General features: G+C 60.6%; 1 protein-coding gene across 1 annotated transcript; it reads right to left on the minus strand.

Annotated features, from left to right (window-relative positions):
- Positions 1-298: 298 nt before the first annotated feature.
- On the minus strand, positions 299-11,356 carry AP5Z1 (adaptor related protein complex 5 subunit zeta 1). The gene is made up of 17 exons (XM_066344429.1): positions 11,240-11,356; positions 7,626-7,763; positions 7,213-7,399; positions 6,631-6,775; positions 6,318-6,430; positions 5,776-5,944; positions 5,291-5,431; positions 4,948-4,985; positions 4,686-4,848; positions 4,097-4,275; positions 3,359-3,501; positions 2,990-3,130; positions 2,342-2,453; positions 1,944-2,041; positions 1,385-1,517; positions 1,094-1,308; positions 299-845 (listed from the first exon to the last, which is right to left on the minus strand). The coding sequence occupies exons 1-17, from the start codon at positions 11,278-11,280 to the stop codon at positions 575-577; spliced, it is 2,427 nt and encodes an 808-aa protein (XP_066200526.1). The 5' UTR covers positions 11,281-11,356; the 3' UTR covers positions 299-574.
- Between the last annotated feature and the right edge of the window lie 6,062 nt (positions 11,357-17,418).

Raw genomic sequence — 17,418 nt, forward strand, 5'->3', positions numbered from 1 at the left:
ACAGTTTTTTTAAAGAGAAGAAGGTGCAATGAAAAGCCCTGACCAAGCGCATCACCTGTGGTAGCTCACGCTGTGGGAGTCGCCTGTTTCCTTGCCAACTGCGTGGACCAGCGATCTGCTATTCCGGATCACCCGCGACAGCGCCTGAATCCTGCTTGCCCTACACAGGTGGGCGCTGCGCGGGAGGCGCCCCGGTGTCCCGCCCCGCCGCAGCTCCCAGCAGCACGGGGCAGCGCCTGCACTTGGAAGCAGCCGCGGGGCTGTCTCCCCCAGGACGAGAGGGAACGACCTCGCCGTGTCCACACAAACTGTCAGAGCAGGTTTATTTGAGTCACACCTCTGGCAGCTCTCACCCACCCAACGGGCCAGGGTCACGGTGGAGGGGGTTCAGAGACACAAACAGCCACACGGGGACACCTGGACAGCCGTGACCTGCCCCGAGGGCCAAGACCACTGGGCTTCCTCCAGGGACTTGGGCCCTTCCTGGTCTCCTCTGACCATTGAAGCCTGGCTTGGCCCTACCACGAGGCCCTTAACCTGCAGCGGCAGCTGGCATCAGCCTGGTCACCGTCCCTCACCCGGGCAGGAGGCCCGCCTCCTTCTCCACCAGCCGGCTGACGGTGCGCAGGGCCAGCGGCAGCGCCGTGTTGCTGTCCCGGTGATAGCGGGGTTCGGACACTTCCATGCTGGGCGTGAGCACAAACTGGGCCACGCTGGGCATCTTCAGCAGGTTCAGCAGCTCAGTGGCCCGTGTCCCTATGGCTCCCGCGTCCTCCCCCCAGGGCTGGCAGCCCAGGGCCGGGCGCTGGGCCAGGGTCCGCATCTTCGACAGGAACAGAGAGACCCTGGGGACAAGGGGGTGCCGGCTGGTCAGCTGCAGAAGCAGCCTTCCTGGGGCAAGGGGTCTCAGGGAGGGGCCGCCACCTGACGCACCCAGCCCCTGTGGCTTTAGCTCGAAGTGAGGTGGCAGTGCCCACGGTCCATGTCACCTACTCGTGCCCAGAACGGTCGGGTCTCTGGGACGGGGACGCCTCCAAGGACACTTTCCTTCCCCCACGGGGAGCTGCAGGTTCCCTCTCCCCGGGGTCTGTACCTGGGGATCAGGTCTTGGCTCCGGGAGGCCAGCTTGGTCAGTGTGGTCATGAGTGTGGTGATGAGCTGTGGTGGACACTTGGGAAGGGTGGCCGAGGGGCGGGATTGGGTGACCTCGAACAGCAGGGCTTCCAGGGCTTCAAAGAACTTGTTGATCTGGTCCACAGTGCAGCGCCGGTCCCAAGACACGGACAGGTACTCGCCAATGGCCCACACCTGCAGGGACAGTGCCTCAGCCCCGCCCAGGCCCGCTGCGGGTGGGGGGTGAGGATGGGGGTCCGCCCGGCCTTACCACTGCAGTGAGCATGCCCCCGCCGCTGCGCAGGCCGCTTGCGCCGCCCACGAACTCCAGGAGCTCCTTCCCCAGCTCGACCACGAGGGGGCGGTGCCGCGCGCACAGGGCCAGGAACTGCGAGCTCAGCACTCTGCGGGAGCGGACACCGGCTGGCGGGCGGCAGACCCCGCCTGCAGACCCCACCCCACAGCCCACGGGGCGGAGCCAGGAGGCTGCCGGGAAAGCCTTCTGAGCACCGCGTGCAGGAAAGGTCAGGCTGGCCCCTAAAGGCGCCACTCACCCCACTGGGGGGTGGCCGGGCCAGCTCAGACCGCTGTTCTCAGCGGGGGGAACGGGAAGAGCTTGAGAGTGTCAGGCCTCCGAAAGGGGACAGACGGTCTGGAAGGCCCTGTGCTGGGAGGCGAGGGAGCAGGAACGTCCTGGATGTGGGACGCAGAGATCTGTGCAGAGCCTAGGTTGCCCGGGGAAGACACTGGGGGTGGGCTGTGACAGCCCCAGTGTGAGGGTCAGGGGCACCAGGAGGGTGCAGCCCTGCAGCGGCTGCCCAGGGACTCACCTGTGCACGCTGGCTTTGTAGCCTGGGGCCTGGAAGAGTGAGTCACTTCTCTGCAGGAGCAGCTGTGCCAGCTGTTTGGCCAGGGCACTGTCGGCGAGCTGGGGTCGAAAGCAAGACAGACTCAGTGCCCCCTGCCAGCTCCGCCTTCTGCACTCTGCTCTGGTCTCAACTGTCCCTGCAGCCTGGGGGCCACTCGCGAGCCCCTGCCCTGGGGAGGGGATGGCTGGGCGAGAGGGACAGGGCTCTGGGTGCGGCTGAGCTGCCTCTGAGGCGCCCACTGACCCGCAGCTGAAGCTCTGCGGCGGTCAGGGACAGGGCCGTGGTCCCTGCGGTGGGCTGGCCCTTCACTGTGGGTGTGTGGGGCCTGGGAGCAGGGGCCTGGCTGGCGGTAGGCTCACCTGGGTCACCGCCGAGAAGAACACCTGGAGCAGGATGGGCACGGCCTCGGCGCACTGGAGCACCCGGGCGCAGCCCGCCATGGGCTGCAGCAGCTGGTGGAGGGGCGCCAACCTGGGGACACAGCCCACTGAGCACCGGCCACGCCCCCACCCCTGCACACTCGAGCACGTGCGACCCCACAGGCTGGTGCCCGCAGGGACACAGGTGAGTTCGAGAGCCACGGCCCACACCAAGCTCTGAACCACCAGCACGCCCTCATCCGAGGGGGCCACCCCGTCCCCATGTGTGCCCAAGCCCTGCCTGCCATCGGCCTCCCGCTCCTCAGGACGGCCCTGCTCCCGGGACCAGGGGGGCTGCCGTGGAGCCGAGCTGAGGCATCTGAGGTGTGGAGGCCTTGTTCCAGCCTGGGTCTCTCCTCCCAGGGGCCCTGTTTCTCCTGTAGACGGCGTCACCCGAGCACCCACCTCCCAGGGTTACGAGGACTGGCCGGCTCACCGAAGGCGCTGGGCTCTGGGCCCCGCTTGGCACCTCCCGTGCTGGGGGGACGGCAGCTGTTTCTCCAGGTTCGAGGCAATGGCTTGGGAGTGGACACCAGCGCCCTGTGCACACGGCCCTGTCCCGGGCTCCCCAGCCCGAGGGACCCCTACCTCTCCACAGTCCCGCTGGCCTGGGCACGCAGCAGGTGCTGGAAGAGACCCCGGCACTGTGGGTCCCGGAAGGCCTCCAGGCAGCTGGGGATCCTGAGGGAGGCATCCCAGAGTGGCCTCTCGGATGTGGCTGGAGAAGATCTGAGTGGACAGACGCCCGAGGCTAGCCTCAGACGTGGCTCTAGGCACAGGCCAACCAGCTGGACCCCGCTGTGCCCTCACAGTCAGGGAGAGACCTGAGCAGACGTCACCGTGACAACACAGCGCCCCGACTAGGGAAGAGCCCTGGGGAGGGGAGTGGGGGAGACAGGCCGGCAGGGCGGGGCGGGGCAGGGCAGGGCAGGGCAGGGCAGGGCGGGGCGGGCTCACCGGAGCTGCAGGTCCAAGGCCGCAGTCAGACACGGCAGGTCCAGCAGCGCATGCAGCATCTCCAGGGCCGTGCTGGCGTCAACCAGTGACGGGAGCAGCGCCACAAACTCGGAGGTCAGGGGCGGGCTGTTCCAGGCCAGGAGCTGAGGGACACCGGGAGGCTGTCTGTGGGCTCTGAGCTCGGGAGTGGGGTCGTCAGCTGGCCACAGAGACAGCCCCCGGCCACGCCCTCATCACTGCTGTCCCGCGGGGTCTGCCTGGGACCCAGGGGTCTGCAAATGCCCCTTTGACTTGACTTTCATTATTCTTTCTGCTCCTGCACTTTTGTACCAACAATTAAACCACTTCCCACACATTGCTGCTTTTGTTTCTCTGATTAAACTGCTGAGTCTTCCAATGATTTTGAAAAACGTCACACAGTGACTGCCAGTCACAAAAGACACATCTCAAACCAGGATGGATGCTAAACTCTGGACAGGTTTTCTGAGAACTAGATCAAGCCAGGCCTTCCCAAGGCGCGCACAGGCCCAGACTGACAGGGAAGCATCTACCTGTGATGTCTGGACTCTCGGGCTGCCTCACACCTCACCCCTCTGCCCTGAGGCCTGGGAGTGACCGGGCCCTGTGGTCACAGACAGGCAAGGACTGGCCCAGAGGCCCCGCCGTGGAGAGCAGGGTCCAGGGACGCGGCGTGCTGCCGCCCAGCCCCCCGCCTGGCCCGGGGCCCAGCGAGCGTGCCTTGAAAAGGTTGGGGAAGCTCAGCTTGAGAATGCCGAGGTTCCTGCCGAACAGGGGGAGGTTGTCCCTGCAGAACTGGACGAACTCGAAGGCCAGCACCGGGTGGTGGAAGAACTCGGAAGGCAGCCTGGTGAACACGTGCTGGCAGACGGCCTCTGAGTCCAGGGCGGCCGCCTCCCCTGAAAGGCACGGGCGCATCAGGGCGGCAGCTGGCGGGGGCGCCGGCCCCGGTGCGTGAGGACGCCTCTGCTGAGGTCAGGCCCCTCAGGGTCTCGGACAGTCTCCATGGCCACGCGTGTCTCCAGGACACGTGTATGCTGCACGAGCGACGCAAGCGGAGCTGCGTGCAGCTTCCCGTCCCCAAGTGACACGAGGGGGGACATTCCTCACAAGCTGATGAACCTGATGCCTAAGCGAGTTCTACAAACGAGATCAAGCTGATCATGTTTTAGGTCGCTGTGTAAATCTGTTCCAAAACCGCGGTCTGGGGCTGACTGTCCATCAAAGCCACGCCCTCCGCCACCAAGGGAGGGAGCGCCAGGCAGAGCGCAGCGCCCGGGAGGCCCTGCGGGCAGGAGGCCGGGCTCACCGTGGGTCAGGAAGAACTGGGCCACCGGCAGCAGCGCCCGCACGCAGGCGGGGTCCCCGCACAGCCGCGTGTGCAGGGCCTTCAGGCAGGACAGGGTGCGGTACAGGAAGGAGGGGTCCTGCCTGCAGAGCAGGTCCAGCACCAGCACGGCCTCCACCAGGCACTGCGGGGACGGGGACGGGGACGGGGACGCAGGCCCCTCTCAGATGGGGAAGGCGCCCGGCTGTGCCCGGACCCCGGCCCCCGGCCCGCGGGCACTTACAGCTTTCTGCAGGTCCGAGTCCCCCTTCCTCAGGGCCCCTGCGGGAGGGAAGGAAGGCGACTGTCTCCGCCGGCATGGGGACGGCCATGCTGCGTTCTGGCAGCTCCGGGGCGGGCAGCGGGCCACCCAGGGGGGGCAGAGGTGCAGGACAGGGCCTGGCAGAAGACTGTCCCCAGGGGAGGTGTGACATGCTGGGGAGACAGCTCTGAAGAGCCTGGAATGGGCTGTGCCCCGTGCTGAGCCCCCCGGGGTGAATGCCTGGAAACAGGAGCCGCTGGGCCCCCCCCCCCTGTGGAGAGCCCCCCCACAGGACCCGGGCGGGGGCTCAGGGCCAGGGACTCACGCCGGTTACTCTGCTCGATGAGGCGCTGGCAGTACTCGAAGGCTTTTTCCCGCAGCCGCTCCTGGGGCAGTAGCAGACGGCTGGTGGACGAGGCGGTGGACAGCACAGACAGGGTGGAGCCCTCCAGTTCGGACTTGTCATCTGGAGGAGAGGACGAAGGTACTCAGTGGGACAAGGGCCCAGGGGACGCCAGGAGAGGCGCCATGGCGGCCACCCCAGGCACAGGGCGCAGTGCCCAGTGTCGCCCACCCAGCCTCCTTCCCCTCACTGGACACCCTCAGGGAGGGTGGAGGTCCCACTCCACCCCCGACCCCTAAGTCCAGATGGAACTACACGTTGGTTTGCAAAGAGCTCAGTGGTGGTGTCCGAGTAACTGGCCCTCAACAATCACCCTGACCCCTCTGCTGTGTCTGGGAAGGGCCTGCTGGTGCCAGCGAGGCTCAGCCCAGGTGGCCGACATCCCCCAGGGGCACGCTGGTTCCCACCTGCGTCCGGGGCGCCGGGGCCCTCAGGGCCGCCGTGCAGCAGCCAGGCCCTTAGCATGGAGAAGGCCTGCACGTTCAGCCACTGGTCCTCCGTGAAGCGCTGGGCCGTGGACAGCACTGTGAAGAAATCTGTGGCCACAGCCCCATCGACCTCGGTGATAGGACCCGGCTGCGGGGGACAGGGGAGGACAAGGGGCGCTGCTGAGGGGTGGGGGCTCATCCACCGCACCCTCTGGAACCAGGGGCGCCCACCCTTTGCAAGATGCACGAGCACTGGCGCTCGAGTCAAGGCCACGGCCCTCCATCAGACAAGAGACCAGCTGGCCAGTTCTGGGCCTCGACAGATGCAGCGCACGATGGGCTGGGGGGGCACGACCTCCGTGACCCAGAGTTCTCCCCCAACCCACCACCAAGCAGAGAGAAGAAAGGGTCATACTGGACCAGGGCGGTGGGAGGACAGGAAGAGTCAAGGGGACCCTGCGGGCAAGGCTGGCTGAGGTGGCCCAGGGACAGGACGGTTCCGGGACCCCGTCCAGACTGACCTGCCGGGCCCTGGGCGTGGAGAAGAAGCCTCCGGAAGAGTGGGCCGGCCCCTGCTGGACGCTGGCATAGCGGAGCCAGTCCGCCAGCCTCCTGTTGAGCAGCTTGGTCTGGTCTGGGGGGGACACAACACTGTGGGAAACCAGGGGACCTGCCGGCTCCTCCCGGAAAACCACAAGCAGCTCCTGACGGAGTCCCATGCTCTCAGGACTCCCGACACCCACTCAGACACGACCAGCCCGTCCCACCTCCCTCCCCCGTGGGCTCATCTCTACGCCGTGACAGGGGCCCAGGCCTCTTGGGAAGGGGAGGTACCTTCATGGAGGGTGTCCGGGGCCAGGCTGGCCACCTTGGACACGACCGGGAGGAGAGGCCTCAGACTGGGCCCGTCCGGCTGCCGGCTCTCGAGGACTTTGAAGACACGCTGGCCCACATCTCTGACCTCCTGCTTTCTGTCACCCTGCAGATCAGACACGGGGGTGTGGAGAGCCGCCTTGCTCAAGTGCCCGAGTGACAGGTCACTCGGTCTGAAAACACCTGCAGAGGGACTGCCACTCTGTTAACATCGTTAGTGCTCTAACGCCACCTCCTCCGAGCCTGTAGGGATGTCACCAGGGCAGCCCAGGCCCTGTGGCCGGAATCAGCCTTTGCAGCATCCTGGCCACTTCCCCAGGAACCCAGGGAATGGAGGACGGGGAGCGGGAGGGACAGGTGTCTCTGCTCCTTCCAGAGGCACTGAGCGCTGGCTCCCCCGTGGCATCCGTACAGACTGGCGAGTGGAGGGGACCCCAAGCTGAGCCCACCCCCATGGGGACCGCACACCAGCCCGCTGCTTCTCCTGGGCCCCAGGGCCACTAAGGGTGGGGCGCTCAACCTGGGAGAGGACAGTCATGTTACCTGGGCCAGGAGCACAGAGGCCACCAGGCTCAGCTGCCGCGTGTTCTGGACGTGGTCACAGGTCAGGCTCAGGCGGTCGCAGGGCGACATCTCCCTCAGGATGGCCGCGCAGAGGAGCTGGAGCGGCTCCGGGCACGCGGGCAGGCAGAGGGTGGTCTGCAGCAGGGCCAGGCAGCTCCTCTCCAGCCTGAGACGGCCAGACCGCCGCGGGGGTGGGGCGGGGATGTCACACCAGCGCAAGGGCACCCCGCTCCTGGGGCTCCCCTCTGACCCCAGAGACGGGCCCAGGGCCCTTGCGCAGGCAGAGAGAACGTTTACGGGAGGACCTTCGGCACTGGGTTAAGTGGGCAGAAGCTCAAACGTCAAAGGCCTGCGCCCCCGGCCCCCCACACCCAGGGACGACCCACACTCACTTCCTGCTGTATTTGGTGGCCGCCACGATGAGGAAGAGCCTCCGCAGGGCGTCGGTGGCCTCGGGCCCCGCGGCCTCCCTCTGCAGCAGCTTGCTGACCCGGGAACAGAACTTCGTCAGCTCCTCGTCCTGGATGCCCCTAAACCAAGACGACGTCGTCAGCCACCTGGCATCGAGAGACCCTGTCGAGGGACCCCAAAGTGTTGCTCTGTGCTACGACAGAATGACTCGCGGATGCGGGGAAAGTCCCCTACCAGCGGAGGCCACGCTGTCATGGGAGGGCGAGGCTGCCACCTGGTGACAGATCAGCTAACTGGTTCCCTGACCTAGTTCCTCTCTCCCTGGGAGTTAGCAGTCCATGGGTCACTCCTGTCCCCTGCTGGACTGGGCCGTCAGGGACACCGTCACCCCAACTCACGATGACAACAAACCTTATTAACAGAGACTCCACACATTTAGATTCTGTTTTTCTAGGAGCAGAACTAAGACCGACTGAGTACAGGAGTCAAGAGTCAGGGAGAGTGAATTTCACTTGAGAAAAGTTACTTTTCAACGTTTAGGAATAAGAATTAAATCCACTATATCAGTAGTCGGCGAACTCATTAATCAACAGAGCCAAATATCAACAGTACGATGGCTGAAATTTCTTTTGAGAGCCAAATTTTTTAAACTTAAACTATGTATGTAGGTACATTCCTTATCGAGGTAGCGCCCGCATGGGGTGTTTTGTGGAAGAGCCACACTCAAGGGGCCAAAGAGCCGCCTGTGGCTCGCGAGCCGCAGTTTGCCAACCATTATTGCACTGTATTAAAGAGCAAATGCTATAAGATGTTATAAGGTAAACCTGTTACAGTTCCTTACTCTGACACTTAACTTGCTAATAAACTCTATATATATATTGAGCATTGACAACAGGTTAGATATGGAGCCATCTCAAAGTGGAAATCTGTTTGGAGGTTCCTATTCTAGTCCAGAAAGCTCAGAAGTATATTAGGGATTTCTGGGGGGCTGTCGCAGCTGTGCCCTCCTTGTGTGAAGCCTACTCAGGCCATGCTGAGCCATTCGAGAGCTGAGCTTGGGGATCTTGAACTGTGGGAGACCGTCCAGTGTCCCCAGCCTGTGAGGCTGACAAAGTCTGATAAACATCTGAATGTGGGGACCTAGGGCAGCTTCATGTATTCCCCGTTCTCATCTGGAGGCTGGCAGACAGACCCCAGTGGATTCCCCTCCACTCCTCACCTCCTTCCCACCCCTTCGTCCAGTACCATGGTCCAGGTCTGTTCCTAACTGGAGATGAGACAGGAAGAAGCTACCGGACTGTCCCCATTATGGTCGAGACCTTCCCAGAAGGGTGGTACTCCACATCCCAAACTAATCCCTTCCAATACAGCCTCCAAATCACAGCGTTCTTTCTTTATTTCTTTTCTTTTTTTTTAAATTATTTATTTATTTATTTTACAGAGACAGAGAGTGAGTCAGAGAGAGAGGGATAGACAGGGACAGACAGACAGGAACGGAGAGAGATGAGAAGCATCAATCATTAGTTTTTCATTGCGCGTTGCAACACCTTAGTTGTTCATTGATTGCTCTCATATGTGCCTTGACCACGGGCCTTCAGCAGACCGAGTAACCCCTTGCTGGAGCCAGCGACCTTGGGTTCAAGCTGGTGAGCTTTTGCTCAAACCAGATGAGCCCGCGCTCAAGTTGGCGACCTCGGGGTCTTGAACCTGGGTCCTCTGCATCCCAGTCTGACGCCCTATCCACTGTGCCACTACCTGGTCAGGCTTTTCTTTCTTTTTAATTTTAAAAAGTTTATTTATTGACTTTAGAGAGAAAAAGGCAGAGAGAGGGAGAAGGAAACATCAATTTGTTATTTTACTCATTCACTGGTGGATTCTTGTATGCTCCCTGACTGGGGATTGAACCTGCGACCTTGGTGGCAACTTTGAACGATGCTCTAACCCACTGCGCTACCTGGCCAAGGAAGAGGCTTCTTACTATAAGATCGATCTGCTCAAACCCTTCCATAGCTCCCCACTGCTCTCACACCTATTACAAATGCTGACCAGGCTTACAGGCCCTGGCCCCACCTTGCCTCTTTTTTTTTTTATTTATTCATTTTAGAGAGGAGAAGGAGAGACAGAAAGAGAGAAGGGGGGGAGGAGCTGGAAGCATCAACTCCCATGTGTGCCTTGACCAGGCAAGCCCAGAGTTTCGAACCGGCGACCTCAGCATTTCCAGGTTGACACTTTATCCACTGTGCCACCACAGGTCAGGCTGCCTTGCCTCTTTAAGGAGACAACGAGTCCTTTTCCCTTGCTGCTGACCCTTGCACAGGCAAGACAAGAGATGTTTCTGATAACCTTCTCCACCCTGGCCTTCCATCGCTGAAAAACGTGGAAACTTAAGATCCACTCCAAATCCAAACTCCCAAACCTTAGCATTTGTAAAGTGCTGCCAAAACCCACAGGCTTAATGGAAGGGAAATCTGCAGTGAAAGCTAGTTAAGACCTAACTGATAAGTTGTTAAGGTCCCCCCCTCCCCCGAATCCTAGCGGAGAAAAACTGGGTACCGGTAACTCCTCCATACTTCACTTATGCTTATGTAAGCATACCGGACCCTCAATCCAGCCACCCACCCACCCATCACGGAGACAGAGAAGAACTCAGCGAGGGCTATTCCTTCGGCCTTTCACTCCACAAGCTCATGACCTGAAGCAGAAGGTGTGTCAGGAGAGGACACCCCGATGGAGTTTCGAGTGGGTCTCCGTTCTTACGAGTCTGTCTGCAGGACCTTTGGGGTGAGTGTGCCGCGTGTGCAGTGAAATGCTAGTACTATTTTCATTTAACACAGCCCCTAAACTCAGGTGAACTCGGATCAGAATACCGCCACTTGAACGAAAACGTTGGAACTTGAATTTCGGAACACCTGTCCCACCCCGAAGGGAGTGCCGGTTCTGCTGCTGGGCTTCCTGGGCGATGGTGCTGCCGATCGGGGTCGCTTTGCCCGCAGATTTCCGAGGGTTACTGTAACCGCACTCAAGGTCTCACCACGACAGTCACCGCAGCCTGAACTATCCGCACCTCGCCCACCAACGGGGCCCAGCTCAGAACCCAATTTTTTTCTTTTCTCTCTCTCTCCCTCTTTTATCAGTTTGCCATGGGCTTTGGGGTTCTGGCTGCATTTTATTTGTTTAGACAAGTAGTACCGAGTCTCGGAGCGTCCGCGGGCCCGCGGGGTTTGAGTCCCAGCCCGCATCCCGCTTCCCCCCCCCCGCACTGGTGAGCAGGTGGGAAGGCGCTCACCGGCCGGCGGGCGACCCCCGGCCCCCACTGCACCCCGCAGGAGAGCCAGCTGCCCGACGGCGAGGCCCACGGCGCCCCACAGGCCTCGGGGGGCAGCAGACCCCCGGGCTCGGCGCGCGCAGCTCGCCACGGCCCCATCCCCGCGGGCTCCCCGGCTTCTGGGTGCCCCGGGCCCGGGAGCGGCCGAGTTACCGCGGACAGCGCCGACCGCCCCGCTTCCATCGGCGGGGACGCGACCCCCACGCCGTCCCCGCCGGTGCTCCCGGACGCCGCCTGGGTGCCACGTCGCCCGGGGCCCCGCGCTGAGACCTGGCCTGGTGCAGCAGGCTCTCCGCCCCCGCCGTGAACATCCCGCCGCCGTCGGGCCGCCCCAGCCGCTCGGGACTCCGCACGCTCCGCCCGTGGCCCCGCCGACTTCCGGGTGGCGTCACGTGCCGCGTCACGTGAGCACGACCGACAAGCCACCGGCCAATGGGATCCGGTGGAGCTCCTCGGGAGGGGCGGGGCGGGGCCTCTGCGCTCGGGCCGCGGGTCCTGGTTGGTTGCGAGGCGCCGTCTGGACCCGGGACTCCGGGGACCTAAGCGCCCCGGCACCTCCGTGCTCCGGCTCCCCGGCATCGCGACTCAGGGCAGCCCCCCGGGGGGACGCTCGGCGCCCGGGCGCGGTGCCCGGCTCTAGGTCGACATGAAAACGGGACACAGACCCCGAGGCATGTGGGCCGCAGCCCACGTCCGGCAGCTGCGGCTCTCACAGGTGTTTTCCCTGAACGCTTCTAGGTAACGCGGTTTGCACCTGGGATTACGATCATAGGCTGCACGTCGGAACCTCTGCTTGACAGAGGGACAGGCAATATTTGGTCACTAAAAGTTATGTTGGCCACACACAGTGTTTCCACCCTGCAGCCGGCATGGGGACAGGATGGCAGTGACAATCCAGGGTGATGGGGGCTGTGACACTCTCAGCATGGCCGGGTCCTGCAGGAGGAAGACCAAGGGGTGAAAAAGGCTGGGCCCAGGTGAAGGCACTGACGGCTTCCTGTTAAATGCACGACAGGAAAATCCTGGTTCTGGCAGCAGATGGATAGGTTTGGAGGTGGGAGGAGGAAGAGGGAGAGAGGCACCGTGGGGGTGGCGAGGAGGATCAGAGGCCACCATAGGTTTCTGGCTTGAGGTGCCATTCACTTAGCATGGGGACCAGAGAGAATGTTTATGGGGTCATTCACTCAATGAACAAGCAATTTGTGTCCCAGGTTGTGCTGGGCAGAGGTTTTGGTCCTGGGGGATATTGAACCTGAGAGGCGAAGTCCCTGCCCTAATGGAATTTACAGCCAACAAACAAACATCAACTATACAAACATACCCATCAGCCCAGTGATCAGTGCTAGGAAGATGACATAGATGATAGGGCCGTGGACCAGGGGATGTCCTCGGGAGAGGGTAGGTCAAGCTCTCAGCTGCGGGAGTTCTGGACTCTGGTCTTGAGAGTTCTTTGTGGAGCCCAGGTGGAGATGGTTAGGGGTAACAGGTGCTGAGGATGAGGAGGTGAGAGCCAGTGGTGGTGAGCTGTGAGCAGGGGGATGGAGCTGAGACGCCCCAGGAAGAGGAAGGGACCTAGCAAAGGGAGCCCAGTGGCAGCCCGGTTACAGGCCGTCTTTATGGGAAGTCTGCGGCACGCTAAGCACTGTGAGCTCATCTAATCCGAGAGATAGCCCCAGGAGAGTTTATTTACCAGCAGTTGAAGAAGGAATTGTCTGAAGCTGATAAACTGGCTAAGGGGGCCAAGGTCACACCCTGCACGTGGAGGAGGGATCTAATGCAGCAGCTGTGCTCCATCCAGGTCACTGTTTGTAGCCACTCTGTCCACTGCTCGCTGAGAAATGGCCAGAAAGGTGGGTGGGAAGCAATCTAAAGAACATGGTTTCTTAGAGGCCAGGTTTCAAGTGCTGCTGAGAACCTTGAGGAGACGTATTTGTGACAAACGCTCACTTTTATTAAATCCCAAGTCAGAGGTCGTCTGCAGGAGAGACCCCAAGCGTCTGTTCACGCTGACTCAGTGGAAATAGCAGGCTCGGGAAAGGAGGCCGGCGCTCCCGCAGTGGGCGTGTGCCATGGCCCTGAGCCCGCAGAACATCCCGTGAGGTCGCGTGCCCACTCTGCACGTGAGGAAATGAGACTTCCTGCAGGTTCAAGTCCCCTAGCCGGACCCACACCCACGTTTGACCGCAGAGTCCATGCTTGGCCACCTCGGCGGTAGGAATGAGCAAGGCCTGAGTGACAACTGAGCAAGGCACAGAGGGACAGAGAGGCTCGTGCAGCTAAATGCTAGCAGGACGACCCACCCAAATCTGCTCAGGTCTGCTTCTGGTGGGTGCAAGGCCCCGTCTAGGCAGCTGTGTCCACCGGTGGATGTCTGCAGCTGGCTGTGGGCGTCTGGGAGTGGGAGGCTCCTCTGGTTTGTCCATGTCCCTGAAGCTGCAGACTGATATGCAGGGAACTCACGGACACCTCCACTGATGGTGCTGTCAGCCTGCTGCGTCCCAGGAGCGAGCCACCGAGGACCCAGGAGAGAAAGCAGGTCTCTCCAGTAATGGCCCCTCGGGGTGGGGGCGCAGAGGGGGTCACCTGCCCATCCATCTCTGTCCCTCAGTAGCCACGCACCCACAAGGACTGTATGGAGCCCTGGTGTCACTTTAATATATAATTTTATTTCTGGTTATAGAAACAAATGCTAAGAGGAGAAACAAAACTTCCCCAATCCACATATAACAATTTAATAGATAAAAGAACAGTTAAAATAAATGAAAAACAAAAAGTAGAAATTTAAAACTTTGTTATAGCTTTAAAACATTAATGTCTGATACAATTAGAAATCACATTCATATCTCAAACTTTTAAAAAAAAAAGTATGGCTCCTTATTAAAAAAATACTGTATCCCACTAGAAATGGAAAGGCAGGCGGGCCCAGCCGTGAGGGCGTCTCTGCCTCCCCCAGCAGCGGGCACAGCAGCGGGCACAGCACTGGCCCCCCGCTGCCGCCCTGGAGGGGTGTCTGCAGGCCTCCCACGTCTCCCAGACCAGGTGTTACTCACAGGGGGTGAAACACTGTGACACGACCTCCACTCCACACCTAAGGCTCCAGAACCCAAATTTCCACTTTATAGGATACCACTGCTTTTCAAAGCACTGATTATTAAACATATTGTAAAAAATACATTAGACAGCCACTGTAAAAAAAAAAAAAAAATCACACACGCTCACACACACACACACACACACACACACCCCCTAACAGCACCCCACCCCACCCCACAATTATCTTTACAGGAGAATTATCGGTCAGATTAAAAAAAAAATCTCAGTATTGGGCTCAATCCCCCCTCTGAGGTGCGGGCCCGAAGTCCGCTGATCTGAGTGAGAACCGGGACATCCCTCCATCTCCACCCCCCCAACCCCCACCCACCCTGTCCTCACAGAACTTAAGCCAAGTAACTGAGGGTATACTAGGAAGGAGGGAAGGGCCAAGCTTAAAACATTTGATTTTAAATCTCATTTTTACTGATTATAAAGAAAACTCTGGACCACCAGTTAACCCGAAATGTAGAGGCTAAGAGCTCAAGAGGCCACGGGCTCAGTGTACTGTCCTCCGGGCCGTGCAGGGAAACGTCCACTTCAGAGCCACAAGCCATGTGCAGGGCAGGGGGTCCCGCACTCCTGGGGACCCGGGCAATAGCTCAGAACAGCGAGGCCCGCGCCTGCAGGTCAGGAAAACCCGTGCGTGCCCAAGTGCCCAGACACGGGCCAGGGCTCCTCGCAGCTCTGACCCGCGGGTCTCAACGGGCCACGCCTCCCCTGCACGTCACCTCATCTCATTTCTGACACAGAGTAAGCGCCCCCCCCCCCCCCATCAGCACTTGGATGAGTCAAATTGGCAAACTATTCCAGAAAAGGTTCCCGAGTAAAGAATGAGCCAGAACCCTTCCGATTCTACTTGGACTCTCGTAAGATAACTGGGTCGGGGGCAGAAAGGTGAGTGTCTTGTTGCCCTCGGGGGCGTCTGGGTGACTGAGACCTGGAGAACGTAACCCCAGTCGCCAGCTCCGCGGGGACCTGCGGGGTCCTGGGGTCCCGTGCGGCCGGTGCCACCTGCTCAGCACAAGTAAAGAACCACTGACCCTGGACTCTGCTACCAGGACAAGCAGGCCACACAGAACAAGTGGGACCTTTCGAGTGGGTTCCCTCCAGGGAGAGACGCCCTCTTCTCTCCAGGAGCAGCCAGAGCCTGCAGTTAGGATGGCCCCCAAGGCTCATGAATGCAAAGCGGGTTTCATTTCAGTCCTGCATGAAAACGCAGGCAGACGCTCACCCCTAGTCCACCCACAGGCACGCCCCGTCCCTCAGCAGCTGGAGCCAAGCACACCCGGACAGGCCCGCTGCTCCGGGCGGACGCGGGGGCAGTCTGCCCGGCGGAATTCGAGCGCCCGCAGCAGTGGGTGCCGATGGTCCCTGAGGCACGACGGCACAGTGAAGGCCTGTCTGCCTTACAGAAGTGAATCCCTCCGACTGATTGCATCATGCCCCGAACCTTCTCACCAGCCCTGGGGGAACCCAGGGCAGCACCCCCCCCCCCCCCCCCGCATGCTGGCCTTGCAGATGCGGTCTGCCGACAGGGAGAGGAACGACAGCCGGACAGCAGAGCCGAGCTGCGGCCGGCCCGGCCGGGGGACGAGGGGCTGAGGCTGGGTGGGGCAGGAGAGGACGCCCATCGGGCCTGCGAGACCCGCAGGGCAAAGGGGCAGCTCAGCAGGTGACTTTCTTCCTTCACTTCAGGAGTAAAAACCATGTTCCCTAATGGCCGGCGAAACGAGCCTATTTCTTATTTCAGTTCCGAGGAAGTCCTCGGGGCCGTATCCCCAATCCCACTCTGAAGCAGCGGTGACGCGTTGGGCGACAGGGTGGACAGAGGCAGCAGTTCTGCGCTGGACGGCGGTGCCACGGGCCCGCACACAGACGCCGGCACAGCCCGCACGGACGCAGACCACAGGCCAAGGGGCACCCCGGCTCAGACGCCTGCGAGCTCCACGCAGACCCTCCCGCGGACGCCCACGGTAGCAGCGTTTGGTCTGAGAAAAAAGGCAGGTGGCGAAAGTCTTGCATGGAACCCTGGAGGGGTGGGAGCGCAGAGGGGGCGGGGCAGGGGCAGGGCAGGGAGCCCCGTCCCGAGCGCTTAAAAACCCTAATGTAGAGACCAAGGCCTAGAGCAGCGGTTCTCAACCTGTGGGTCACGACCCCGGCGGGGGTCGAACGACCAAAACACAGGGGTCGCCTAAAGCCATCGGAAATACATATTTATTATACAATACATTTTTAAATAAAATACGTATTTCCGATGGCTTTAGGCAACCCCTGTGTTTGGTCGTTTGACCCCCAGGTTGAGAACCGCTGGCCTAGAGGAAGGGACTGGTACACGGAAGGAACTTGGGAAACAGTCTGAGAAGAACGGACAGAGACTGAGCGAGAGACCACCGTCGCGGCCCAGACTCGCCCCGCCTGAGCCACCACCCACGTCGGTCCGTCCGCGGGCCAGGCCCACCTTCATAGCAGCACATGTGAATGACTTAAATTATTCTTAGTAAATGGTATTCCTTCCCGGCAGAGGTATTGTGGAGGAGGCTGCAGGGGACGCTCCCTCGTTAGTCCAGCAGGAGCTGCCCGAGAGGCCCCAACATGCGTCCCTGCCTGACCTGGGGCCACCGCCCAGGAGGGGACGGGGCTCCTTCTCCGGGCTCAGCCTCACAGCCATTTTTGGTAACTTACTCTAGAACAAGTAGTGCACTGTTTATCTGGCATTGGGACAGAGACAGCATGAGCGCAGTGCCCTGGAGCCCGTCTCGGGGGTCGGGGGCTGTGTTCTCAGGGGGGTCGGATGTGGGCATGAACCCCAAGAGGGTGACAGTCCACCCCTGACGTCACTCAAGGGCAATGCAGAATTTGAGACTTTTGGAAGAAAGCAGGTCCCTTGCCTGCATCAACTGTACTTATTTCTACACTGAAAAGTGGGAAAATCCCTTTTTCTCTGACACATTCTTACATTCAGCTAAGTTTTCATTTTTTTAAGTGAGGTCTGCTCTTTGATTTTATAAAGTAAGAAACGGAACCCCCAACCAAAGGAAACCTTTCTCCTGCTCTTGGGCTTGACGACCAGCAAAGGGGTTTCCGTCTACAGAGGGGGGGCTCAGACGGAGATCGTTTTCAGAGGACACAGCAGCGTGAGCTGAACCACACGCGACCTCAAACCCACCTCTCCCCGGACCAGGGAGGTGCAGAGAAGGGACCAGCAAAACCGTTCTGTCCCAGCCGGGAGTCACTAACCCTCATTCCAGTGACTCAGGGATCCATTTTCACCTTTTTCCATTTGGCTGGTTCTTAAACTGAGAGGAAAAAAAAAAAGAACATACAAAGAAACAGAAAACCCCAAAGAGGAGCCCACC

This window comes from Saccopteryx leptura, chromosome 6, assembly GCF_036850995.1.
Source record: "Saccopteryx leptura isolate mSacLep1 chromosome 6, mSacLep1_pri_phased_curated, whole genome shotgun sequence".
In the NCBI taxonomy this organism is placed as follows: domain Eukaryota; kingdom Metazoa; phylum Chordata; class Mammalia; order Chiroptera; family Emballonuridae; genus Saccopteryx; species Saccopteryx leptura.